Consider the following 25,672-nt stretch of genomic DNA (forward strand, 5'->3'; position numbering starts at 1 on the left):
TTGTCTTGTTTCGACTTGTCGCTAAAGGTAGACCAGAAACAAGCAAAACGTATAACTTGTATATTATTTATTTAATTGTTAGTCAGTAGCAGTTTAGTTAGTTGAGCTTTTACTATTTTTGAAATCCAGGGGTTTGAACGCAAAGCATTAATTTAATTGTAAAAGCCGCTTTAAAGCCGCTTTACATAGGCAATTTTAGTGCAATGCAAGTTAGAGATACGTTACTGCGCATGTTCATACGCAATTCAGGTGCAAGAAAAATAAATAGAGAAAGTTCTATTTCACTTGCAAGTTTGGCGCAAGTTCTAGTAACTTTTCTAGTAATTTTGTCAATACCACAATTTATTTGGTTTCGCGTGTGTTATTTTTAATAAAGCCCGCTTGACATGGAGCAATAAAAATTGCAATTGCATGCAAGTTGCAAGAAAAATTGCGAAAGGCATGCGCAGTTCAAAGCCAGCTGATCAATTGCTGCAAGAGACTTGCATGCAATTTTTATAGGACCGGTGCTATTTTTCTTGCATGAATGTGCAATTCTAGGGATAAATCTAGTTGTTTTTGTGGCACCAACCTAGTAAAATACAGCGGCGGCAACTGTGATGCTGAGAGACGCAATCATTACTTGTTTTTACTAATCTTATTTATTCTTGTAATTTTCATGTTTCTTCAAGCAATCAAAATTTAATTTTCATTTGAGGTTAACAACTTTGTTGACAAATCCATATGTTTCTTCTGTTGGCAGACATGTGGCAATTGAAATAGAATTGCACCATGTCAAATACCGTATGATCAAAATACCATGCAATGCTTATTGCATGCAAGGATTTGACCTTGCAATTTCTTTCTGCAAGTTCTTGCGCGTAGTATTGCTCCATGTCAAGCGGCCTTAACCACATAACAAGCTATAGCCAGCTTAATTTCCTTTTGTTTGCTCATACCTAATGGTCAATTTTATTAAGTTTCAAGAATAACCTTCTGTGTAAACAAACTGAAAAGTTTCAATTTTTGAAAAATATGTTGTCAGTACTGCAACACTTTTCTGAACTTGCACAAAAGTTGCAACACAATTGCATAAATGTAAAACCGTAATAAGCAATGCAAGGCAATTTTAGATTGCATAGCACAAGCCTTGCATTGCACTAAAATTGCCTAATGTAAAGCGGCTTTAAGAATGGTATTTCTACCTACTATAATTAATGAGAATGACGAAAAGGAAACGCTACTGATCTACAGCTACTGCACATTTATTTGTTTAGGTATTTTTTAGTTTTATAGTTGGTAACCTGCAGCCGCAATGCAAATTGGTTATCCTTGGTAAATGGTAGTGGTTGGTTTCTAACAAACAGAATTTTTTTTACATTAGAAACGTTGGTGCTGCTTGCTCTTTACCTGTTTTTAGAAGTAAGATACTTTTACCACAAAGCAGATTAATGCATAGAATTTTAATCACTAGAATTATAGTATGCTGAGCTAGCGATAATTACCAAGTGAGTGTAAGTATCTTCTATTTTAACACTGTTTATGTGCTTATCTTATTTATTATTTGTTTGTGTTAGCATTTTAGTTTATAATATATTAATAACGGTAACTAGGGTGTGCAACAGGTTTCATAGGATTTGAGGTTATAGATCAAAAGAAAAATTTTCTGAATATCTGAAGTTGGGCTTTTCGGACAAGAAACTGCTGACCGTTTGCACCTACAAATTTAAGCGGAGCTTAGCTTAAGCGTAGCTTAAAATCCATGACAACGATTATTGAAACAATAGTTGCCATGGATTTTAAGCTACGGTTAAGCTAAGCTCCGCTCAAATTTGGCGGTGCAAACGGCCATGAGACTAAGAAACAGTTAAGCGTGTTCTCCTGATTAGTGATTAGTAGTTTGAACCATTGAAAATTTGTTACTTTTTTATATCATGCTTATTAGAGATCTGGAAGTTGCAATTCTTAAGTTTTATTGCAAGTTAGTTATAATAAACCTTGTAATAAACATTTGCTTCCTTCACGGTACTGCACTATATTAAGCTATATACCAGGTCAATTTTACACATAAGGTCTGAAGTTTCATGATCTTCATTTTAGTCCTCATCTTCTACTCTACTTATTTAAGTTACACAAAGCAAATCTGAAGTTGCTTAACCACAACGAACCAAGTTGGTGTTGTTTACAAAAGTGGAACCTAACTTATTAAATAGCGAACCTCCACATGGACTTACCTGATATTGCAAGGTTTTGGCATGTATGGAAGATTCTTGAATGCGTGTATTCAGTGGTCTAGTGAAGCGGGAACTGCTTTTTCCAAGAATATATACGAGGGTTGCTCCAAAATTAAAGTCTCCCATGATTTTGCATATTGTAAACATTTTATTGCAAACAATTACAGATTCTGAAATTTGACTTTTAGATAATTTTTTAACGTAGTCCGCCATTTGAAATTTTTACGCCCGTGTTGTGTCACTCTCCCACCGACTTGTTTAGGAAGTAATTGGCAGCTGGCTGCAGTTCTTTGTCGCATGTCGCTTAAGAATCTCATCATTCCCTAAGTGTTGTTTAAATTTGAGGAACAAATAGTAGTCACTGGGGTCCAAATCAAGCTGTACAGAGAATGGTCAATGATTTTCCACTAGAATTTGGCACTGGGATCCGTAGTGGTGTGGGCCACATGAAGGCGAGCGTTGTTATGGTTCAAACAAACCACTCCGTGCATTGTTTGTACATTATCACAAATTTTCCAGGCAAACGTCCTTTAAAGCAGGCCCGTTTACGACTTCTAGGCGAATGTTGGCGACTTGTGCACATTACGTGGGAAACTCATCACATCACCAATGTTTGTCTAGTTTGTAATCTGGGGCTGACTTAACATATAATTGCATGGTCAAGAAAAGGAGTAAAGAGAAAAGGGTCCTAAAGTAAGTGTAAGTGTGCACTAATCATCTACAAAAAATGAGTTTATAGCTTTTTATTTAATTACATATGTCAGTGAGTATTACCATACCACTATTAAGCATGAAAAGGCGTTTAACCCATTATAAGGACATGATTTTTTCTTGCTACCAACTGTTGACGCAATTGTTTTTGCAGTTTTTCAAATTTTTTGCATTCAAGGAAGATGTGGTCTAGAATTCAAACCGTTTTGCAATGCTCGCACGCGCTATTTGGTAGTGATAGAACGATATCACTTTTTTTTGCTGATACGATATATCGGCCGATACCGATATTTACGTGCCGATATATCGTATCGTATCGGCAAACAATAGATGGCGTTACTATTTAGACACGGTCAAGCAAAAAACAAAATAAACAAAATATGTTTTGGGGAACTTTTGAGATCATTGCCTCTACTTCAGCTTCCGAAACCAGTACTACAAAAAAGCAAGGTTGGGAAAATGAAATAATATTATATTTGGCATCTTCAACTCTATTAAAAGATAAATCCCCTTTTGAGTGGTGGGAGGCAGAAAAAAACAAATTACCTATTCTGTACAACGCAGCTTCAGTCTACCTTTCAGCACCCGCTGCCAGTGTGTCAAGTGAACAACTTTTTAGTGAATTGGGTAATATTTACGAGCCTAAAAGAAATAGACTAAATGCAGATAGGGCTGAAATGTTAGTGTTTTTGCATCATAATATCAAAAAGTTAAATTTTAAGTATTAAGTATATACTGTATTTAGAACCTGCTATATTAGGTATATTTTTTGTTGTTTTTTTTTTAACTTTTTTAGTAAAAATGTTAACTTTAGAATAAAACATTTTATTTTCTTTAATAAAGTATTTCATTTATGCACTGAAGAGTTAAAACAGCTAAAAAAATTGTTTGCCGATATATCGGCGCAATTACCTTGCCGATACGATACGATACCGATAATCGGCAACAATTGCCGATATACCGATATCAATATCGGTATCGTTCTACCACTACTATTTGGTAAAACTTTTATTTTGAAAAGGTGTTCAGGGTAAACCGCATGTCCAAATTTCATTCTGGCGATGATGGTTTGAAATTTTCTCGGTAAGTGTAAATGTGTGTTGTGCCAATGTTATTTAGGTAGTGTAGAGTGCAACATTGTGTATCGCGTTGAGGGGTTGGTACAAGATTCTTGCCAATCTGCAGCCCACAATGAAAGTAAATGCCCCTTTCTATTTGAATAAAAATCACACAAACGTGTTTGATAGCTGCCTTTGTAAGTCTTGGCTTTGGTTGCCAACCGAGCGAGTTTGTCCACTTGTTCATTATTTCGTAACCCTATATGTGATTTTACATAAATAAAATAGATTAGCGTGGTTTTGTTCCAAGCAGCTGACATTTTTTTTAAATTTTTACAATGGACGGGCTGGTTTTTGTAACTTATAAGTTGAGGCTTTGAAGGTTTTTCAATACTGATAAAGAGTCAGATGCTATAACGACCTTGCTATGTTTGGCATCTTGTATAAAGCATAGCCATAGAGCCTCGTATATTGCTATTGCTTCCAAGCTGAAGATTGAAAATTGTTCCCTTATTCGGTAGAATTAAAAAATTATATTCATCTCTCAAATGCGGTTGACAGTTACCTATTCAACCCCAGTCGATTTGGAACACCCTGTATAGTAATTCTGTTAACTGACGCTGTATTTGAAGTATTTAGTTTGGCTTCATACTGTCATACAACATTCCTAATGCAAAATTGTTACGCCCAGAGTTAATTGTTTATAATTAAAAAACCATGAGTCAGCGCGTGACAAACTTTTCGCGCGATTATTATATAGTTGTATAGTGCTTGAATGCCTGTATTTCATTTTGTTTACTTTGATTTAATTCCTGAAATTTTGTGTTTGTATTACTGTACGATTTATTTTAAATACATTCTACAATCATGGTATACTGTGCAGTTGTAGGTTGTACCAATAACAATAATAAAAGCTCTTTGTCAGCTGCTGGTATTATAGTTTTCCAAATGACACGGAAATTTGTCTGCATCGGAAAAATTCCCGACTGCGTAGCAGGAGCGAATTTAACACCACTAGCATAATTATATGGGATTTATTAATCAGAAGGGCATTTCTATATGAGTATTTACCGAATAATCGCTGCAACGTAAATTTAAGCTAAACAATAAATTATCGATAATGTTTTCCATTAAAAAGTTCCAATTTGATTGGTTCAATTTTAAAAAATAACATATTTTTATATAGACCACATTTTTAGGAGATGAATACTCGATAGTACCTATTTACTATCTTCTAGCATGTGAATAGTATTTTACATTATTAGCCAGGTAGGTGAGTTTATACTGGCAATAGAAGTTACCTGTCGTATAATGTACAGGGTGTCCCATTAATAATGGTCACAGGCCATATCTATGGAACCGTTAATTGCACAGCTTTGGGAAAAAAATTTTGTTGACAAAAGGGGCCAAGAGATATCGCTGGAAATTATTTTCAAGTTTATAACTTCACCGCTAGAGGGCGTACGATTCATGGTTAAGTAGAAAAATGACCTTTTTCCTAAAATATACCCAACAAACATGCATCAAAAATACATGCATAGTAATCTTGTATCATTTTGATGCAGCTCAAATTGCTCTAGCTCCTAAAATATGAGGGGTGGGGGAAGGGGAACATCTCTTTAAGGAATTGAATGTAACTTCGGTTTAGGTTAACAGACTTTCACATAATAGGTATTGTTGGAAAGAGCTCTCTTTGTGGAATTAGATTTTACATGAATAGAATCTTTTTAGTAAATGTGATGAGTGGTAGAGGGCGCGATGTGACATTAACATAAACTTTGCAGTTTTTTTTGAAAATTTCAAATGGAACGATATAATTATTATATGATATCAAATAAGATGAAAAAGTGAGAATATCAGTGAAAACCGCATTTTGATATCTGTTTTCTAAGCAAAGATATGGCGAAAATACAAACATTCACAAATTTTAATTGCAATATTTATATTCATCCAAGTTGGATTTAAAACAAATGAACACATAGCAACCGATAATTATGTCAATGTGAATGAAGCCATGGCAGTTCAAAATTAACACTCAATCGGAGTTTTTAAATTATGAGCTACAAAAAATTTATTCAAACTTTAAATCAGAGAAATTATGAATATAAATAATAAAAGAAATAATTAAAATTAACGTAAATCTTCAATGTCTGCCATTATTTTCGATATCAAGACTGAAAGACAAGTCTCTGCTGTGTAGAGAGAACAGTTTTAACTTCAGCCATCTATGAGTTACCTTTCTAATTGTCGCCACCATATCGTTTCTTGTAGTTGGCCTTGTTTGAAAGACTACGTCTTTTATCCTTTCCAACAAATAAAAGTCCAAGCAAGTTAGATCGAGTGACCTAACTGGGCACGAAAAAATACTTCTTCTTTCTATCCAATTGCCAGGATAACTCAGATTCAAATACTCTCGCTTACCCACTCTCGCACTCATCGTGGTGATAATTCACATGCATACGTTTAATGAGAGGATGCTACAGACTGTGATGAACTTTGACAGTTTTTTACGTGGTATTGTGTTTCTTTTGTTACAAAGCCAACTTGAATTAGCATCAATTTTGCAATTAAAATCTGTGAATGTTCGTATTTTCACCATATCAATTTACAGAGTGGTTTTTATTACTCCATGACACTGAACTTATTGTCAACGGAAAATATAAATTATTATTTATTAAAATAAAAACCCTAACGAAATTACATTAAAAGCTGTGCTTTGCCTGATTCCCCCTTGCAAGCTTGTCACACGGTGACGTCATGCGCGATTCTGTTTGAAATTCGTTCTGCTAGTGATCACATCTTACCAGTTGTAATATCATGATTAAAAAAGCATAAATCCATTGTACTAAGTCATTGTTGTTGTTTTAGTTATTTAACATGATGTTCACATATGAACTCGTTTGAAGTGAATAATGAACAGTTCAACAGTGCCGCCACCTAAAGTTTCTCGAAGGAAAAGAAAAACCGCTCTAGACGAAGATGAAAATGTTCCTAATGACAGTGGCGCTAGGAAAATTAGTACGAGAAGTCAATCAAAAAGTGACACCGAAAATAAAGATACAGATGATCCGTCAACAACACCAAATAGTACCTCTTCTTCAATAAGGGGAAGAAAAAATAAAAAACAACAGCAGGCACCTGTTGCTAACGAACCTCATTTAAATACAGGTCAAAATGCTCCAACATCCGATCTTCAATCTAGTATACCTTGCCGAAGTCCAATCAGGGGCAGAAAACGTAACCAATGTACTGCAATAAATGACATCAATGTTTCAGAATCAGAACATAAAAAACCTGTTCCCGGTTCCCCATGCAGTGTTACTTCCTCTAAAAGCGGTAGAAGAAACCAAATCGACTCGAGTCCATCTGAAAATAGACGTTCTGCCTCAGAATCTTCCTGCAGTTCTGTATCTTCTAGAAGAGGGAGGAGAACTAGAAAACAACAGGAACCCTGTACTGCTGTTTCAGACCACGATTTAAGAGCATTGGAAAATAGAAACTACGTATCTGAATCATCATGTGGCACTAAATTATCGAAAAGGGGGATTAGGAAAAAAGAAAAACCACTTAAAACTTACGCAGTCCTACCGGAAAATGAAACGTATGCTTCGGGGTCCTGTTGCGGTAAGTTTTTGTATGGTTTTATTTTCATGATTCATATGTCAAGGTGGAGGTAAATTATTAATTACTAACAAACAAATGTTTTTATGTGGACAAGATAATCTTTTTTCTCTGTATTTTTTTGGTAGCAGTCAATGACTTTCAAAAAAATCAGGGAGTACGACACTGTTATCTTTGATTACAGTTGCACATTGTGGTTTTGATTATTAACCACAACATGTTTTATCAGTTCAGATGTAAGTGTACTTATCTCAACTGGATAGTTTGTGTTATTTACATCGTTTAGTATTTCTGTTTTAGTAGACACCTGTAGGTCAATGGAATTAGGTGACGGTTAAAAAATGTTAACAATTACGTGTAGTTACTTATTCCTGTACAAATTGAATTGTTTAGTTGCGTACGGTTTTCATACACTAACTTTACATGTACATTCACACTTCTCTTTTATCACGCAGGTGCAATACTAATGAAATGCGGTCAGAAATTTCTGTATATTTGTCTTTGTTTATGTGTTAAAGTTTGTAAATATGTGGTCAAGCGTTGGAGGAATTTTGTTTGTTGTTTACCTTTAGTGAACACAGATCTAAATTTCGGGGAGCGTGGTATCCTACCTTTGAGTATTTGGTTCATGTTTATTAAGTTTGTAACGACTGAAAAACAACTACACCCAATGGCGGTCTGTAAGTATAAATTTTATTTCCTTCCATATTGATAAAATTGATGCCGAGATCTAAGGACTGGTTGACTAACCTAAATTTCATCTATTATTACACTCTGATTGTAATTACCAAAACAATGGGTAATGTTAATATAACCACTTTGTAACTTCCAGGGGGTTTGGTTCTTTGGGTTAAATAAAACAGACATATAGTTAAAACTTTACTCCCTTTCGCATTACACACACTAAATAAATAATCGTAAGTTCACAGTAATGAAAAATGTGCAGTTGGCAGACTGTTGGTTAATTAATAAAAAAATAAATGAGGTAATTCACGAACATTGGAATATGCACAAACTTACGGTTCTGTGTTTGGGAAATCTCCTTTTTGTAAATGTACAAAGTTACGGTTTTGGAAGTAGACAACTTCAGGTTGCGGGGATATTCTTGCCATTCCGTTGCTTTCTTTTCTGGTTGGTCAGGCCATAAAGGCAAAAGTGTCTTCTTCTGAGATCGCATCAGTGGGAAGTGCCAATAACAACGGTTTTTTTTCCTCGAGGTAACAGCTTGTCCCAAATACTTTATATTCACGCTTGTGCACGGTGCGGTCAAGGTAAAAGTGAAGCATTAGAGGAAGGAAGGAATTTTAAGGGCAGTCACACACTTTAAATGTTAGATTTTTGTTCATAAAATGCTCTTACTGTTAAAGTGTTGGAGTGAGTAGGCATGTAATTTTTAATTTTTTTTTCTACATATGTTTCTCTGTTTTTTCATGATAACCATACATAATTCATTATAAAAATCCAATACAACTGAATATCGAACGATCCTCGAGATCTTTACGCATCCATCATTTTTACCACCCACCTAAAGGGTTGATTCTGTCCCACCCGGCATCCGTAATTTTCGCATGTTTTAATATCCTATGTCCTATTCCCAGGGAAAGCTGATCCAACGAAACAAAAATCACTAAAATCGGTCTAGCCATTCTTCAGTTAAAAGATTACAAACACATTTCGGTCTTGCTGTTTTATATATATAGATAGCATATCATTTCCGTTGTATGTTATCATTTTATATCACATAATTACTGTGCAGTGTGCAACAATGCGAAATTTAATTTTGTAGATTTAGGTAATGTCGTTTGTCAAGAAACGACCGGTGCCCCTTCCCCTCAATATATTTTGAAATGTGGACTCTGTTCAGTCACGATATAATCATAATGGTTTGTGGCAAGGATACCTAGCTCCCATCTAGGAGACTTGGGCTCAATTCCTGGTATGGGAAATAATTTTTACCACAAAAATGCTATACCCAACCCAGCCACAGTTAGACATTAAGTTATTTGTAAGTTTAAGATTGTCTTCTTACATTTTTTTGAAATGTAAACTTACATAAAACGTACCATAATAAAAGAGTGCATACAGTGCGTTTATCTTATATTGGAACATACGATTTTGCATGCAATGGCGTTTCCCTATGTTCTATTAAAAAAAAACGCAACAACCTATAGGATATGTGCAGTTCACAACTATACACACGTATTGAATAATGTGCGAGTCACAACTGAACTAGCCTTTAATTATTTTTAGGTTATGTATGTTGGAAACGGAAAGTGTTGGTTCATTAGGATACTGGACTGCAAGTAAATCGCGGACTTGTCTTGCACTGTTGTGGCCTTTGTATAAATTTATAATTTCAATTTTCATCTTTTTAGACAGCATTTTTGAAACTTATCTGCAGAGCGGTACATTTCAAGGTGACAGTTTTACATTGCATCTACTACCCATTTGAACTACTCCTATTAGGTTGACGCGTTTTTTAAAAAATGGAACATAGGGAAATAACATTGCATGCAAAATCGTATGTTCCAGTTTAAGATAAACACACTGGATATGCGCATGCTCATTTCACTGTAGTAAGGGGTTGGCAGCTAGTGGCAAGAAAAATAGACGCGTAGTACTATTCGCTTCAGCGTTAGCGGCTAGCGCTAGACTGGCACGAAAAAGTATTCACACAATGGCAATAATGTGCCAGTACTGGCAGGACATGAGACTGGCGCTAGTACACTGGATATGTGTAAGTGCCTCTCTGTAGCCATTCATACATACATACATACAATACAGCGTGTAGTGTTGGGTTAACTATTCATATGTTAAATGTACTAATAGTAGGGGAGCTAGCACGAAATCCACTGAACGAGAATGATCAAAATTTTAACCGATGGAGTTCCATTTTGCCCTATCAGAGTATGCTAAAATCGATCGTCTGCCGCCTCAGGTCATACGACTTAAGGCGCTGCGGGTACTTCTTGTGCTACCAATTCTGAAAGATTGTTTTTCGAGAAAATAAGTTATACACCAAATGAAAACGTTGATAATAGCTCTTAAAAAAATATTTTAAAAAAATCGCGCGCATTTGATAACTCCGTAAAAAAACAATTCTTAGTCAGTTTTTTACGAACTTTCTACGGATATAACTAGGTTACCGTTGGAAGAATGAAGCTGATTTTTTCTACAGACTAATGATAGGTACAGCCAATGACTATGAGAGTGTTTCTTTTTTAAATTTTTTCTCTAATTATAAGATATCTTATAATGTTAAGATAATAAGATAATCTTGTAATTAGAGAAAAAATTTAAAAACGAAATACCGTTAAGTCATTAGTAGTACCTATCATTAGTCTGTAAAAAAAATCAGCTTCATTCTTCCAACGGTAACCTAGTTATATCCGTAGAAAGTTCGTGAAAAACCGACTAAGAATTGTTTTTTTACGGAGTTATCAAATGCGCGCGATTTTTTTAAATATTTTTTTAAGAGCTATTATCAACGTTTTCATTTGGTGTATAACTTATTTTCTCGAAAAACAACCTTTCAGAATTGGTACCACAAGAAGTACCCGCAGCGCCTTAAGTCGTATGACCTGAGGCGGCAGACGATCGATTTTAGCATACTCTGATAGGGCAAAATGGAACACCATCGGTTACAATTTTGATCATTCTCGTTCAGTGGATTTCGTGTTAGCTCCCCTACTATAATAGTTAGTGTGTATAATACAATACTATTTTATAGCAAAAGCCATATAAATCATTGTAAAGCTTCTGACAATATAAAAATAGCAAGCTTAAATTCTACCGTCACGGTCGTTTCCATTGAAACAGCATTGAATTCTGTGTTGTACTTCATTTTATTTCGTGCTCTGCGTCCCATTTGAAATAGGAATGACGGATATCTTTAGAATCAATCATCTGTTTCACCTTATCTACCATTACAGTTAAAGTAATCACTTTATCTACCCTTACGGTTAAAGAGCGACTTAACCTCCTCATTCAAAGATATTAAAATGTCAATTTAACATCTGCTAAAAAAGCACCAAATATATAGGTTATGTGACGCAATTTAAAATCCAAATACACAAATTCCGAATCACTGGAACTGCTTTTGTATCAATCGTGTACTATGGTTTTGGTTTGACTGAATTGTGCCACATTTCAAGGGTTATCGATTGTAATACTTCTTCCCATATGTTTATGCAATTTTCAATTGTATACCCATACCAATATGTGGATTGTAATAATTTTTGGCTAGGCTGCAAACACAATGTAAAATAAAAGGACCGTATTGCTCTGCTATTTGATGATTTCAGGAAGTACTTACTGTGAAACCACAATTTATTAATTTAATGTCGTCTTTTTCCTAAGAAGTGTCTAGTATGTTCAATAGCAACGTATTATTGTAAGGTGTGATATCTAACAGAATTACTGGCAGGATATTTAAATTCCTTAATAATTGTTCTTCAAACCAAATTCAAGTAGTGTTCAGTATTAACAATAATTTTAATGATTTTGTTTTCCAACAGTTGAGAAACCTCGAAAAGGAAGACCGAAAAGAGGAACTTATGGTAAGCCAGCAAGTGAAAACAAATTACCATATATTGATACCAATGTGGTACCTACAGTTAGAATTACACCAATTGACATTCTACTATGTTCTGGAGATAGTAGGAATGATAAACCAAAGGAAGGTTCAAGAAGGGAACAACCTTTTGGAGATGGTGGAATTCACAAAGCAAATGAAGTTTCAAGTACAAAACTAGCTTTTGAGTGCGATACAAATCGTAAAGAAACGGGAATTTCAAGTATAAAACCATGTTTTCAAGTTGATACAAATCATACTGAAAAGAAAGTTTCAAGTACGAAACTATCTGTTGAAGATGATACGATTCATACAGCAAATGAAGTTACATATACGCAACAACCTTGTGAGGACACTACGAATCTGAGACCAAATGAACTTCCATGTATTGATGATATTATACCTGAGAAATTAGGTGAAATGTGTTTATTATTTTTTAATTGTTCTCACTCACTTACTTTTTTAGTAGATGATACAGATACAAACAAGAGGCCACAACCATCTAAGTTAGTAACATACCAAAGTACAGTGAAGAAACGAAAATTCAGAGGGCTACTTTCTGATACCGTCATACAGAATTTAAAAAGGAAAAAAGTAAGAAGCATGCCTGGTGCATCTGTTATTCCAAGAAATAAGGCACTCAATTCGACAAAGCAAGTGGAGAAGTTACCCATGTTATCATCAACACATGATAGTTTCCAACATTCGCATTTAGACGATAGATCACCTATGTATATTAATAAGGGCTTGACGACTGAAGAACATAGAAATGTGACCGTAAAACCTTTCAATATTAAGATAAATATTGATAATTGTAAACAAGAAAGAATTGTTGAATTTGCTAAACCAATAGCTACATCGCCGTTAGTCGAGAATGGTTATGCACAAAATGCAACTCCCCAGTATCTCAGCGATTCAAGCAGTTTTACAAATACACCAATGCCTTATGCAGATTATTATTGTGTATCTAACGACTGGTTTTATAATGTTAACAAAGAACACTTGTCTAAGATTTCATCAGATAATGTCCTCTTTGATAATGCAAGATTAATTTCGGCAGCAGACTGTGATTCTGTGGAGAATTCGACACTTAATGATACAATGTCATCGCGTTCTTCGGTAGATTCTTCATATCAAAAATCTGAGTTTCAATTTCTGAAACCGTGCAAGCGACCGCCTAATAGGACTAGAACCAGTAAATCAACAAGATCTAATACACCCGAACCCTCAGTACCTTCTTTGGGCGGTAATACTCCTCCTCTTCCTCCTCCCCCTCTTCCTCCTCCCCCTCTTCCAGCTCCTCCTCCCGCAAAGGATGATGACGCTATATCAATTTATAGTGAAATGTAAGTATTTTGATTTACTTATTTAATTTGGTTGGTTGAACATTTATCAGTATAAGTGTAAATTTACTAAAATGTCTAAAGCACATTTTAGATGATCAAATTCGTGTAATTTACGTCATGTACTTCTACGCGCTTATCTTGAATTTTAATGTATGACTAAAACGTGTCATCTATTGTATTACACCTGAATTTGTATAGTTTATGTGCAGAAATTTGACCGTCTAAAATGGCCTTTAGGAAGTGCAACTGCTTAGTTCAGTTGAGATCACACGTTTTCAGCCAGAAATTAGGTATTTTGGCAATAATGCAAATTATACTCATGAGTCATATGAACTTAGCCCGCTCACTTGAAATAATGTCACCATTGATTTTTAGTACTGGAAGTTAATTATGGTAGCAACAATTTCATATTAGACATTCAAATGCTCTATGCATTGAATTTATAACTATCAGAAGCGCGGATCCCATATAACAGTTTGTGACCATGTGCCAACTGGCCGCCGCTAGGGGCAGTTCGATCGTTTGAAAGTCCGTGGGCGATCGAAAGTGGAGCGTTACATTGACATTAGATGGCAGCATTACAAACCATTTATTTTGACCATTCGAATAATTTCCTTTTTAATCGTTAGATGTCAGGAACTCGGGATGTTTTTTGTGTTATCATTGGAATGGTTTTATAAATAGGATTGGAATGTTCTAAAAATAGATCCCTTAAGAAGCATTGCGTAAATTTGTAATGTAAATAATAATACATTTACACGAACGGAAGCTTACAGTCCTTGTCCTTGAAGGAATGCAATTTCATACATTCTATTCACAGGCAGTACAATAGGCAGGTTCCACATTTTTACTGAAAGCGGGAGATTTTGTTATTAAAAAACGATCAAAAAAAATTTGAAGGCAAAATATTGTCCGTTGCAAGCATTTGAATTTTGAAAACCAATGGTCAGCGAGAAGAGAAAAAACGTACCAACACATTTGCCGCCGCGTTGGCAGAATACGAATTCACGTGAACTGGAACCGATGTGTTAATTTTATTTGCTGTGTGCACAATGCTGCCAGGGTATAAAAAAAGTTGACGAAATTTACCCAAATTTAAATGAACCTCAGAACAGTCCAGTAGTGGAATTGTTGGCAGTTGGCAGCTACATCATTTCCACATTCACATTTGATAACTAAATTTCGCGAATCAGCTTTTTTTATAACCATGCAGCATTGTGCACAAATAAATCGGTCCCAGTTTACGTGAATTCGTATACCTACTAGAGCTGAGCGATAAATGAAATTGTTATCGATTTATCGATAAGTCTGTTCAGTCTGATAATTATCGATTAATCATTAATTGATAACTATCGATAATTATCGATAACTTTAATCACTTATCGTTAACTTTCGATAATAATCGACAATTATCGATAAATCGTAACGCTAATTTTCGATAATGATCGATAACGTTTGATAATTATCGATAACTTTTTATAATTATCGATAACTTTTGAAAATAATTAATAATGATTGTTAGCTGCTGATAATAATCGATTATTATTGCCACGAAAATTGTCTATCCCTGATATTTATCGATTAATAGATACCTAAGTAGCGGAAATTATCAAGAGAAAACTATCAATACTTTTTCATAAATCTCATTGATATATATTCTCAATCGATATATTACATCATCCATGCGTACACTCGCTAACACTTTTGTTTTTTTGGTATTGGTATTGCGAGAGATAATTTAAATAAAACAGGATCTTTTGATGTTCAAGTTTTCTGAAATCAAAGGTGATCAAGTGGACGATAATCCTCAAAAATGAGTACAGCAGTAGGTTGTGAATTGTGATCATATGGCAACTCAAACTCAACAATGCTCTTACATCGCTTTTGTTGGAAGTAAACTGGTATACCTAAACATTGAAAAGTTTATGTCGTTAAAAATTCTCTCGATAATTATCTACCTTAATAGTTTAGTTGTGAGATTAATCGATAGATTATCGGTTATTATAGGTTTATCGACCAATCCTTTAACATTTTCGATAAATTACACCGGTCTACAGCATTTTTGCGCATGGGACATATATACCTTATTTTTATTGCTTCTATAGCCACAAATAAGAATTAGAACAAAAAATGGTTATGTATTTGTTTTTGTGTGAAAAAAATGCAAAAAACCAAAAAATAAAAATACCTATAGAATCCTACTTACATAGGCATGATTTATTAAATGGTAACGTTTCTACATTTATAATTTGTTTATCTTAGAGTCTAAATGTTTAAAAATGGAACAGTTTTGCTGTTTTTGTCATGTTCAACTGAATCTGATCTTCCATCATGCTTCCAACTTCCTGGCCTTGGGAAGGTGCCTAAGTTCCATTGTCTCGAGAAAGTGTTGTCCTTATTCCGAATAAGCTCCCATATTATCCTTAAATTGATCTAAATGAGAATGTAACCTGTGCATCTTTATTCTTTAGAGACATTCTATACCCCATGATACAAAACCAAATCCTGTCAGCTCGTCATAATTTTCAGCTCTATGGTTTCCCAGGAAACACTGAACGGGAAACCATGGACTATTGCCTTAAAACTGTTCCAGGATTTTTTTTCCTCTTTGCTAAGTAACCGCGGAAAAATATCACCCTCCATTTTTCTTTTTTTTTTAGGGAAAACAAAGATTCCAGCTTTAATTTTCGCCCCTGAAAGCTTTCAATCAAATCGCTGTAACTTTTGTAAAAGCAAATATTTTCGATGTCTTAATCGCACTTTTTATTTATTTTTGCTTATTATAGTCAGACCGGTCGACCATTTTTTTTAAATTTATCGATTGACTATCTATTAATCGATAATTATCAATAAGTTATCGATTAACCATTGAGAACAAATTTCAAACGTCAGAATTTAAAAGAAAAGAGGTTAATGACCTTTTTATTTTGTATCAAAATTGCCAGGTGTGACGTGTGATCCTAGATCAGGGGTCGGCAACCTGCGGCTCTTTTGATACCTATAAAGTTGCGGCTCTCCGTATTTATCTAAAGAAATTAGTTCATTTGTTCGAAATTCGCCTTTTTAATTAATCTGATTTTGTATCAAAAGTATACTTGCAGCAAATAATTATCTAATTTTTGACACTTGTTTACTTTCTGGTATTCTTTTGTTTTTTTTATTATAGCCAGCCTACTCCGATGTATAAACACGTAATTAATTAATGAGTAGGTACTTTTGTGAAAAATATTGAATAACCTAAACACTGCGGAGTTTAAGCACAGGGCACCCCTTATAAACATTTAAGAGAAGACAAAAGCGAATAGCGAAATAAAATAGTGGTAGTTCCATTTGAAAAAGAATAGTTATAGCACTTTGAACAAACGGCATTGAAACAACCAAATATTCAGGATGTTCTATTTAAAAAGATCAGTTATTAATTGACATCGTAAAAATGGAACACCCTGTACATTCAAAAATAATTTTTGTAGATCCGCAACCACCAATATTTTTACCAGGTATCTATCAGCTATGTAGGAAAACCGACGGACTGTTGCAGGACCCTGTATATAGCCAAAAACTATAATATTGAATCAAAAATTATTTGTGGCTCTTTAAGAACTGGGAAATTTTGTAAATTGTAATTTTTGGCTCTTCCGTTTCAATAGGTTGCCGACCCCTGTCCTATGTAGGTTAACCGGTGGCAACGGTTGAACCGACACACACAAAAATTAAGAATAGATAGGTAGGTACATTTAATTTCTGTTACAGTGATCAAGGATGCCTGCGTATTTTTTGCTTTCCTGTTCAAATGTAATTCAAACTTCCTTAAGAGTCTTCTGTACCCACTGCACCCAATGTAAATTTCCATAAGAGCGCCCGCCATAAAAACTCTATTTGTTTTTCCAAAAACAATTTTTTTTAAGAACTATTTTATAAATTTAGACCTTTATCTACAAAATGTTCGGACTATTTTTTTTTTAAAGTTTATAGCAACTGAATACAGATTGTTTAAAAATTAGATGTTTCGCACCGATTATTGCGCTAATCTGTTTTATTTTTTTACTCTCGATCAAGACGATTTATGGAAAAAGTAAACCGACAGTTTTTTAGATAAGTTACTTCTAAATGTGACCCCAAAAAATGAAATCATAATTTTTGTAAATAAAGTCTGTATCTTGGCGGGCGTTAAATCAACAATTTGAGCGTAACAAGTGGCGCCGCTGCACAGTCTCGGTGGGAACTAACTAAGGACCAAGACAGGAGTTGACAAAGCAAGAATATCATCTTATTTCTTGCAGCTATAATCATCTATACACTATAATGTAAAAAAGTTGCGCTTAGGTAAAGAAGACTCTTAAGGAATGTTAAGTAGGTCACGATTCATGAAAGGAAGAATGTTTATCTTACGTCATTCAACATCCTGTGTGCCACATAAATGCCTTATAAGTACGTTTCTTGGGTATCTAGAATTCTGTATACAACAATTACAAATCGAGATAGTGGGTTCATTACAGATTCCTGTATAATAATTAACAACGGTAAAAAACTGACATTATTATTCATCTTTCTCGATGGTAGAGACATCTACGTCTTGTAATTTAAACTATTGAAAACAGTCACATATCCTGCCATTTAACCCGCGCTTCTGATAGTTATAAATTCAATGCTCTATGGTGTCACACGTACCAAGTGGCCAAATAAGAATGGCACATGGCTCAGGGTTTGAGATATTGATTTGGCATTGAGGTATGAAGGATACTTCTTGACATAGAATTGATAGTTTTAACTTTCAAGATGGCGTCCGTGCGCCATTTTGAATTTTTGAAGGAGAGGGGTGATATCTCATTCTTTTTATCTGCAGCTCATATCTCGAGTTTCAAGTCTCCAAATGATGATCACTAAGGAGCGAAACATACGCTCCAAAACAGAATAAAATAATTTTTTGTAAAACTTCAAATAAAATACAATACAGAGTGTAAGTTGAGGAGGGCCAATATGGGTAACTTTTAAAGTATAAGAGATGTTTATTTTAAGCTCATTGGTATGCTTTTAATAGAAATAATTTTTTTGTTTGTTAACACCAGGCCATTATCAAAGCAAAAAAAACTACAAGAATATTACAATTATGAGATTTTCTGTATTAGAATATTACTTTCTTATTAAAAACGCAGTAGGGAAAAACCATGTCCATGTGGTTTACAAGTGGTCAAGAAACATTAAAATTTAATTATAGGCAAAAAGCCGGATTCAGCCAACCTATGGACGCTTAAGGCATGTCACATAGCCGCAGTAGTCTTGATCTAAAAGATTTATATTAGAAATAAGCATCTATCATTAATTAATTTAATTAATTTACTTTTGAGGAGCAAAAGTAAAACGATTGTTACATGTTGAGGACACGGTGGAGAATGACAACCGGAAATGTGCTTTATTGCAATGCCAGAACGCTATAGTTAGGAATATGGGTATCAAAAAGCCGCTTCTTAAATAGTGCCACCTGCACTCGAAAATATACATTTTGAAAAATACGTATCTTATGCAGAATTAGATGCCGATTATGAATCAAGAGGGCGCGATGGTCGCGGGGATTGCAAATAGCCAGAAAAAAATAATTTGTACAAAATTTCGCACTTCCCAAAAGTTAGAAGTTTTACCTTTACATCACATGTACGAAGTTATTTATGAATATTTTTCAAGAAATTGTGCACCATTCGAAAGCTCATTGTATTTGCCGTCTCACAGAACAAAAAGAAAGTGAATTTTGTCTTGAACAACCACTCTATAAACTGTTAAAGCTGTATATGCGCGAGAAGTGTAACAAAAATTTCAGTCGCGAGGTATTTTCATTATTGGTGGAGATAGAGGTATACATATCGAGACAAAATATGTACAATGAAACAAGGTAGTTTTTTTACTAAAACATTTTTTCAATCATACAAACCGTTTAAAAAATATAATAGGTTGAAGATTTTTGAAAATGTAATTAGCAATACTACCGATACTCATTTTTACAGCAAAACGTTCTCTTTTCTGTATATTGTTTTTTACCCATAAACTATTTTTCAAATGTGTGTTAGTTGATCATTTTATTAATATTCAAAAGGTGAAGTTATATTAACAGATCAATTGTTTTTGTAGGTCAATTCATTCACGAGATTTTAGAAGCAATATTCAACCACCAAGAAAAAACAAAGAACCAGAGAGTATATCTGCTGCGTGCTCAATCCCAAAACAAGTTATAAACGAACGAAGAATTGTTGACTTACAGTCGGACGGAATTGTACAGCATACACCTGAGGCTACATCTTACAAGAATGTAGCGCAGTGGGTGGAAAGTGCAAATATGTATAATAATCAAAACAAGCCCGCAAATTATGTGCCGCCAGTGTTTAGAGGTTTATGTTACCAGTCATACTTACGCGAACGTTGTGCTAGGAAGACATGTCATTTTATTCATGACTTTCCCGAAATAAACTTAGAGAGACTTAATCTATCACAACTTTGTGATGCATTCGAATATGCTAAAAGTAGATATAGATTATTCCTGGCTTACTTCCACAATTTCGTATGGGGATTTGCAAGACACAATTGCGCTATGGAGTTAGTGACTATGGTTGGTGCTGCAGTGATTCCTCAAAATGCAAGACAGTTATCAAGTGTGCAGGAAGTTATTCACGGATTACAACAAATTGGATACACATTTGAAAGTGCAATAAACCACGTATTAATGTTTTACAAAAGCACAAATTTTGATCTATTAAATATTTTACTAATTATCGTTTTCAAAAAAGAAAACAGTCTGTGTGATAATTGGTCATTAGTGCAGAAGTTATGCGAGTATCGCAGTTACGACCCTATTGACCCTGAATTAGTGAATCGAGCACTGCAGTTTTGTTACCAAGTGTATAGCGTTGAACTGTCCATTAAAATAGTGCAAGACATATTTAAGCGCAATTTGGTGAATCCGAAATCTATCGAAGAACATCATTATGGTAGAATTATTTCAATATTGCAAAGGCATAATGCCGAAGAGACCAATGTCCTTATACACATAGCCAAAGTCAATAACATAACAATAGAGTTGCAAAATAATGATGAGTGTTTTCTACCAAATTATAATACCATCTCTCCTAGAACTGTCGGCGATTTAGATAATTCCACAATCAATTTTCCTCAACCCCAAACTGTTTATGATACAAATTCAAATTGTAACAATGTTAATTTCAATCATACATCGCCAACTATAACACAAGTTAACAGTAATAACGTCAGTTTACCCCCAAATAGCTTTCTTGTACAAAGCGAACATGTTTATCAAACACACAGCAGTATTAATGGAGATCAGAATACTTATTCGTCAAACTCTGAAAGTGATCTGACAGAAGTGGTTAAAGAAAGGATAAATCCGCAAAATACGCGTCGCATTACTCCTAACCAAGACAGTAATATGGTGGGAACTCAATTACACGAGTTGGAATTAAATAGATTGAATAGCATTATATCTGCCAATGACCACAAAGCGTTCATTGAAATGTACGGCCGGTATAAAGATGCACCAAACAGTAACGCTTTCGTTTTAAATGTTATTGGTTTGTTTAAAAGAACGAAGTCCATATTAGTTGTTTTTAGTTTAATGGAAAGAGTACTTGAAGGATTAGGTATGTTTACATGGATTTTTTTGTTAAATTATTAATGACTTTTTTAGAGAGGTTAAATTCAGACTTTCCTTATCTTTTAAATGCTGAAGCGACTTTATATTCACTGGTAATAAATACAGTTGGGGCGCTGAAACATTTGAAAGGATTTACAGAGGCAGCGGCACTATTGTATAAATTTGTGGACTGTTTGGAAAATCTTACACAAGTACAAGTAAGTAATTTTTCAAGATTTGTAGCAAATTGGTCAAATTGTTTTGAAGTAACTATGATTAAGAGTTATTTGAACACTCATTTGTTGAGTGCAAAGAATAACGATTTAATGTTTTTCAATCCAAAGGTGAGCCGTATAAAATGAATCACATCAAATTTTAGTATGTTGTCAATTGAACCTTTCCTAACACACATTCAGGATTTTGTTTCCATAATTCCATTTTTGTTGTTGCTAGAGCAGATTTTTTTTAAACAACATAATTCTGTTACTTTTTTGTAATACAATTTTTAACTAAACAGTTTTTACCATTATGCCTTGACCGAACCGGGCTTGCGCTTTATGGCGAAGTTGATCAGGATTCACTACCACACGCAGTGGTAAAAATCATTAAATACTTCATTGGACTTTCTACTTTTTTCTATTGAAGAGAATTAGCTCCGTTTTTGTCGGGTTGATGGACAAGGATTGTTCTATACACCATTCTTCGGTTATTCTAGGAGGTGATTGCATCAGTCTGCATAGAGTAGCGTCAAATTTACCGATTATTAGATCAGATATATATCGTCCACATACCCCAGCATAAAGTAGCCACATGCCTCTCTTTGACGCCTTCTAATATCCTTCTTATATCCTTATAGGCCTCTCAATTGGCTGTAGCTTTGCTCTTCTTTGCCTTATTGAACAGTTTGCTCAATTGCGTTTTAATAATAATAATGGCCTTTATTCACATTCCGTTCAAAAAAACACAACTAAAATAATATACGTGTGTAAAGCGATGGGGTATACAAGAGGGAATTTTTTTTAAAATATTGATTTATGAAAAAAAGTTATTCTTCATGATATTTTTTGCTTGCTTTGAAAGTACCAAAAACGTTTCGATTATTTGTGGATTGATAGCAATACGCTATCTTGATTATAATGTAGAATAACTTTCAATTAAAAAAATTAAAGCTAAGCAATAATTATTGCATCTCATTTTAAAAAAAGTTAAGGAATAATAATATTGTATATGACATATACCTTGTATTTCATAGATTGTGATTGTCAATAATGTTGTTTTTTTTTAAATTATAGTGGTTCGGAAGTGTCCATTCTCCCCACTCTTATTCGATAATTGGGAAATACCTGTATTTTTGCAAAATTTTTATTAGAGGAAAGTTTTATAACCCAGCCTTACAAATGTTCAAGTGTCCAGGTAAAAGTTATGATCTATTTTTTCTTATAATCATCCTTTTTTTTTAAATAGAGCTAAAGCTACTTCAATCATCCAGTAAGTGGGATTTGCCATATACAAACAATTTTGATGAAGGATTTCGCGACGTGATTTTACAGGAATTTTTATCAGCTACACTTCAAAATGATATCGATGTTGCGAAAGATCTCATATTGTATATAATGCAGAGTGGAGACAATATCATCACAGAAATTGGTTAAGTATTTCAGTGTTTAGTTTTTGTTTTGTTTGTTTATTAATTGTATTGCATTTTGCAGATATTTCGAAGTATTTTGATAAATTAATACTCTCCATGCTGAACAATCAGAAAGTGAGTTCTCTAATCGAAATATTACCAAATATTTTACAGGGATGGTATAAACACTTAAAGCATTCGCACATGAGAGCCCTGTTGATTATTCTTGTAGAGAAATGCATTCCAGAAAAAGACTTGCTTGCCCTTTATAAGAAGTGTTGCCTGCAAGGAATTTATCCAAACTTGAAGGTAATTATTACAGATAAAAAAAGGAAAAAAGTTTGTAGGAAATTGCTACATACCTAAAGCAGTCGTAAATCTTTCTGACTTTAATTGATTATATGCCTTCATCAACTTGTTCAAAATAATTTGGGGTACTAGTTACCCGGACAAGGTGGATGTACCCAAGGACCTTTTTGTCAGTGACATACATGTGAGTGCTTAACTCTACATGTGATGTTTGTGGCTGACGGTTTTCTTAATTATATTTAAATTATGACAATGCCTAGATGTACTGTTAGTACCTGTAATATACTAACTTATCAAACACGTATTACATCAGGTGTTGCAAGTTGTAATTCACACTGCATACTCTTTTCTAAACGTACACTCTCCTGAGAGATCTGACAATGCTGCCAGTCCTAGGGACTACTGCAATGTTCCTTCAGAGTGTGCTGTAACAGTAACAAATCAGTCAGGTCTCTTGTAACCTATTGAGTGCTCAATCAAGTCTCTGTATTCCACAATTCTCTTCTGGTTCTCTTGTGATGTTGGACGGATAGACTTCTTCTGAACCTTTTTTCATTTTGTTGGGTTTCTCTTTCTAGGTGTGAACAGGAGAAACTAGATCCTAATCCCTTGCAGTTTTTTGGGCGTACACTATGTCGGAATTTAACCAAACGTGTCAAATTTAATTTTACAAATTTCCGCCAGATCTGAGTGGTTAGGTAACAAACAGCGACGATCTTGGATTTTGAAAAACCCTTTTAACTTCCAGGTTTCTGCAAGTCTGTGACCCATATTTAAGTGTGGTGTGATTGATTTTGCGCGTTCAAGAGTATATTTCTTCTATTTTTAATGAAAGAAACAAGTGTTAAGAAGCAAAAATACTTTCAATTTTTTATAAAGCTACATATTTTAAAAAAAACAAGTGATATAAATACAAAAGTGCATTAGAAATCAGTTCAATTTCTTTTTTCTGTAATATTCTTAGAGCTTGAAACTCTCTTTACAAATACATATATTAAATAAGTTATAACATAGTGTAAAGAATAGAATAGTGAAACAACCTTACGAAGGAAAAGGGAAACTGATTTGGACATCGAGAATTTTTAGTTCTGGACGCGACAATCGGAAGGGAGGGCGTTGCTGTCAGGGATTTTAAAAGTGAGTCATGCTACAAACCTTCCACATTACATTGCCACCTTACACTACACGAGTTAAGGTGACGCTTTTTTCAACGATCTATTTATTATAATTTTTCATTTCATTTTGTTACATATGAAAGAGAAAGATGTAGTTAAAAAGATCGCGAAATAATGCTCCTTTGTTCTTTTATTTTAACTGCACTTCAGTTTAAATCATATTCTGCAAATAAAGATTAAAAGTAAGGTGAAGGTTACGTTACGCATTACTATTACTGTTCCTGTTTATCTGGCTTTATTTGACATTTTGCTTCGAGAATTTAAAAGTACAACAATAAATTAGCAATGAAAATTCCATTTAAAATTAAAAGCGCTAAAAGTAAAAGATGTAGAGCACGTGTTGTTCGAGGTATTTTCACTACAATACCCTATTTTGGGATTTTTTAAATTCAGTGCTGCTGTATGCTATAATCCCTCGGTGCAGGAATAGGATAGTATCAAATTTTAGTATTCATTTGGGGTTGTGTTGGTTGATATGATGAAACATGTGCAAAGGCACAAAGTGAAAAATTCGTTAAGCCGCTAAGCAAGAGGCGAAGAGTGCACTTTCAAATTTGTTTTTTCGATTTTAATAGCCCTTATGGACATTCATGCCAACGAGTAAACAAACAAGAAATAATTTTTAATTTCTGATCGAAATGCACCAATACCAAGTATGTAAGTGGTGTAGTTCCGGAGCCCTTTGTGACTCAGACAGACATAAGGAGCGCAAAAGTCCACTTTTTATTTTTTTTAAGGTGAAATTACGATCATTTCAGTCGATTCAGGCGTAGTGCAAAAAATCCACTTTTACACTATTATAGGATACTTGTAATAGACGTAATAGCAAAAACGTGCCGTAGCGAGGGAGACAAAGCATGCGTTTGCACGTAATTTTATTAAGGGCGTAAAATTTTCAGAATAACTGGAATTGTATAACCATTTACAAAAAAAATTAGAATTTACTGTTGCAAAAATCGGATTTTTTTATGGGCATTTGTTTCGAAATAGTGCATAACTGTCGGCCGTACCAAAGAATACTTAATTAGGTAGGTCCGTAAGATAGTCAGTACGTTTTGAGAACTGGTGGGCGCTTTTACTAAAGCTAACCCGCTTAATAATAACAATATTTAGGTGCCTTCATACACTTTTTCATTATTGTATCCATTTCTCAGAAGTGAGGACTGTTTGTGGCACTATACTTTTTAAAACGCCTTTCTGCGTGTACTATTTGCGTTTCCTAACGTAAAAGGATCCGTCCAGCGAGAAGATTCTATGCATTCAAAAAACATACTGGTATTTAAATATCTATTTCTTTCTGGGACTAGTCGATATTGAATTCAATATAAAAAACTGGGAGTGCATATAAATGCATTTGATCAAAGATTGTATAAATGCGTTTAGAAAATGTACGTCACGTAACGTTA

The 25,672-nt window shown here is 34.2% G+C and overlaps 1 protein-coding gene across 9 annotated transcripts in view; it reads left to right on the forward strand.

Moving 5' to 3' along the window:
• The first annotated feature begins 1,290 nt into the window (after nucleotides 1-1,290).
• The window catches only part of LOC116182174, a 58,017-nt gene continuing 33,635 nt past the window's right edge, over nucleotides 1,291-25,672 (forward strand). For 2 of the 9 annotated variants that reach the window (XM_031502691.1, XM_031502684.1), the window contains exons 1-9: nucleotides 1,295-1,493; nucleotides 6,851-7,606; nucleotides 12,121-12,591; nucleotides 12,643-13,522; nucleotides 19,643-21,162; nucleotides 21,210-21,373; nucleotides 22,448-22,568; nucleotides 22,620-22,802; nucleotides 22,865-23,091. In XM_031502691.1, coding sequence (XP_031358551.1) covers nucleotides 6,895-7,606; nucleotides 12,121-12,591; nucleotides 12,643-13,522; nucleotides 19,643-21,162; nucleotides 21,210-21,373; nucleotides 22,448-22,568; nucleotides 22,620-22,802; nucleotides 22,865-23,091 — 4,278 coding nt within the window. In that variant the 5' untranslated portion in view covers nucleotides 1,295-1,493; nucleotides 6,851-6,894. Of the gene's footprint in view, nucleotides 1,494-6,850; nucleotides 7,607-12,120; nucleotides 12,592-12,642; nucleotides 13,523-19,642; nucleotides 21,163-21,209; nucleotides 21,374-22,447; nucleotides 22,569-22,619; nucleotides 22,803-22,864; nucleotides 23,092-25,672 lie in introns of all 9 variants that reach the window. The other 7 variants (XM_031502685.1, XR_004147438.1, XM_031502692.1 and 4 more) reach the window with 7 other exon arrangements.

Source organism: Photinus pyralis, unplaced genomic scaffold (assembly GCF_008802855.1).
Source record: "Photinus pyralis isolate 1611_PpyrPB1 unplaced genomic scaffold, Ppyr1.3 Ppyr1.4_unclustered_Scaffold4085, whole genome shotgun sequence".
In the NCBI taxonomy this organism is placed as follows: Eukaryota; Metazoa; Arthropoda; class Insecta; order Coleoptera; family Lampyridae; genus Photinus; species Photinus pyralis.